Here is a 3,068-nt window from a genome sequence, read left to right on the forward strand (position 1 = left end):
CAATGTAGCTTGCCATCACCAGTGTGTGAATGTGTGTGTGAATGGGTGGATGACTGGATATGTAAAGCGCTTTGGGGTCCTTAGGGGACTAGTAAGGCGCTATATAAATACAGGCCATTTACCATTTACCATAGATAGATAGATAGATAGATAGATAGATAGATAGATGTGCATTACATGGAAGAAGCGGACAGGTACTGTCTTGGACCTTGACACCCCATGGAGGTCAGTGGCTTCAAAGCGGACGAAGTTGATATTGTCACGTGCTATTTGTTGTTTAATTTGCTCCATGGCTGCAATGAACCTCTGGTTCCCAGAGATCTCAATAGTGTCTTTTCCGTTATCTGTGGGAAACAGTTTGAAATATTTGCAAAAACATTTGAGAATCTTTCATTTTAAATATAAAGTGTCACACTATTGAAAGAAAAAAAACATGTTGTTTTTTAAGTCAGAGATTTCATAATCAAGTTCAAGTAGCATCATCAGGACCACCCTAGACAAGAAACAATTATCTGGTTTAAGATAAGTTTCAAACAGTTTGTCCACAGGCAGCACAGTCAAGTGGATATTACAGCTTAAAACACCTCACTGTTAGTCACTGAATGTAATACTATGAGCAGAGAAAGCCAAATCCCACCAAAAAAATCCTTAAGCTAGACCTCATATATTGTTGTCCCAGATTCTTTTAAATGTAGAATAATGAGAGTTTATTACAACACTAATTTGTTTATTTTGATTAAATTACCTTTAAGAAGGTTTTAAATCATATGAATTTTCCAAAAACAAAAATGTGTCCATTTTTTATATTCAAGACAATGAGAAATATTCAGTATTCAGCTTTTATGAGCCAGTAATTTCTAATCGTTTTCCGTGAGCAGAAAGGTATCATTCCAAGTCTAATTATTTGCCAAATATATACTTTTTCAACATAAAACATTTCTTCCTTTCTATCAAGAACAGTGTAACTAAATCTAATCAAACTTCACCAACCTGTATGAGAACCGCCAGTCTCTCCCCAGGAGCCACCACTCACATATGTGTGGGTCCTGACTTCAGGCTGCCTATTTGTGTTGGCACTGAACCTGAACGAGCTGGATGAATCCATGGTGGAAGGCAGCTGAATAGATGTGCTATCTCTGGATCTGGGCCCCCTTCTGGAAGCATCAGAGTGTGGTTTGAAGGTGCTGAACACCCTGTGAGAGTTTCCATCATCCTGCCGTCCGTCCGTCCCTCCACCACTAGTGCTGCTTCCGTGGAGATACGTGTAGGGACTCCCTGGTTTCCCTTCATGTCTTTCCCGGATACTGAGCAGGGGACTGACCCTCAGGATGGTCTTCAGCTCTTCCATGGTCTGCCTTGGAACACCCATTTTATCATAGGACAACCTGGTTTGACATGATGCCTCTGTGGTCCAGTCGTCCCCAGCGTCAGCTTCATCCACAGAGGGATCATTAACTTGCTCTGGGGGCTGGTGAGGCAGAGGGCCAATGGAGATAACTGTGGGAGTGTTGGGAGTTACTGGTGTACCGACGGGACCATGGATGATGGATGGGCCACCTCCTCTGCTATTCCAATCCATCGGAGGCACATACTTCCCAGTCACCCTGACTCCTTTCTTGCTGCCTAGACTCATCCCGGTGCCATCTATTTGGTCGTTGCTTCTATTTTGGCCTTCCTGGAAAACAAACAATGGCTCTGTCAGAATAATGGTAAGAGAAGGTCAAGTTATGCATGAAAATGATTACCAAGAAGTGTAAGCAATCAAATCTGAAATCATATTGAATGAAAAAAGACTTCTAAATTAAAAATACAATACTCCAGGTATTTAAAAAAAAAAGTGAAGTAATATATATGAAAACCCTACCAATGGACATTGCTCAATTAAATTCAAATCCAAAATGTAAATGTCAAGTTGTTACCTTGAAATCTTCAGAGTCATTCATTTCGTTTTTTGTACTCATGTACTGGGATTTGGATATTGATAGCCCCCCCTGTGAAAGAGCTTCACTCGCACATTAATTTTTATAGACAATTGGTACAATGATGACGGATTAGAAAATTCTTTCTGCCCCACAAAACAGCCACAAGAATCCAGCTGGAAACTGACATCAGCCGGCCACTGGTGGACACTGAAGCACTGCTGCTTTGAGCTCATTGGTTGTTTCCGAGACCAATTCAGTGGCGCTTTTGTGTCACCGCACAGTAAAACTGCAGAGCTCAGCAGTTCTGTGTGTGTTTCCAGAAAGATATGGGAGCAAAAGTATTTATTCCACACAATTATAAAGAGCAGACAATAGCAGCTGATACTGACAGTCTAAGCATTTAAGAACTGCTACAGGGCAGCGTGACACCAGCAACATAATTTTCTTAAGTACTCAATAATAAATGGTGCCACTTTCTAATGTGTTTTATATTTAAATGCGGTGCCACAATATCTAAGTGTACTATTAAAACAATTGTAAAAGTGGTACTAAATTATAATTTAAAAATAAACCATAAGCCTAAATCATTACAGCCATTAATTTCAGCTTACTAAAGCAGATAAAAACATGTGAATCAGTTGGCTACTACGCATTCTGGGGGTTTTCAGTGAATCACAAAACAATCCTTCTTATTTTCCATTCCACCTTTTATGACAAAAATCTTGTCTTTAAACTGCTCCAAAATGTTAAACTTTGTACCACTTTATGTCTAGATCAAGTACCACCTACTGCATGTGATACACGTGTTACTGCTGATACAGCCAAGTCAAGGGATGTGTTACATTTATTTAATTCATAACTTTATTGAAATATGACCAAAAAAATCATGATGAGTATGTTAAGCTTTTTTATGCAGCTGTTTTTTATCCTTTCAATATAAGTTTGAAACAAAAAAATAGCAACATATTTTTTAGCTCTTTGGCAACAGCAGGAAGGAAAAACTCCCTTTTAACAGGAAGAAACCAGGCTCAGGAAGGGGCGGGGCCATCTGCTGTGACCGGTTGGGAGAGAGAAGGAAGACGGGACAAAAGACAGGCTGTGGAAGAGAGACAGAGATTAATAACAAGTATGATTCAATGTAGAGAG

The 3,068-nt window shown here is 39.7% G+C and overlaps 1 protein-coding gene across 1 annotated transcript in view; it reads right to left on the reverse strand.

Moving 5' to 3' along the window:
* Nucleotides 1–1,633, reverse strand: part of lgsn (lengsin, lens protein with glutamine synthetase domain) — a 3,014-nt gene extending 1,381 nt beyond the window's left edge. The window contains exons 1-2 of the mRNA XM_005749613.1: nt 991–1,633; nt 178–344 (exon numbers count right to left, since the gene is read on the reverse strand). Coding sequence (XP_005749670.1) covers nt 178–344; nt 991–1,633 — 810 coding nt within the window. The remainder of the gene's footprint in view (nt 1–177; nt 345–990) is intronic.
* Nucleotides 1,634–3,068: the final 1,435 nt, after the last annotated feature.

The sequence above is a fragment of the Pundamilia nyererei genome, unplaced genomic scaffold (assembly GCF_000239375.1).
Source record: "Pundamilia nyererei isolate P.nyererei 1_Seehausen unplaced genomic scaffold, PunNye1.0 scaffold00250, whole genome shotgun sequence".
Classification (NCBI taxonomy): Eukaryota; Metazoa; Chordata; class Actinopteri; order Cichliformes; family Cichlidae; genus Pundamilia; species Pundamilia nyererei.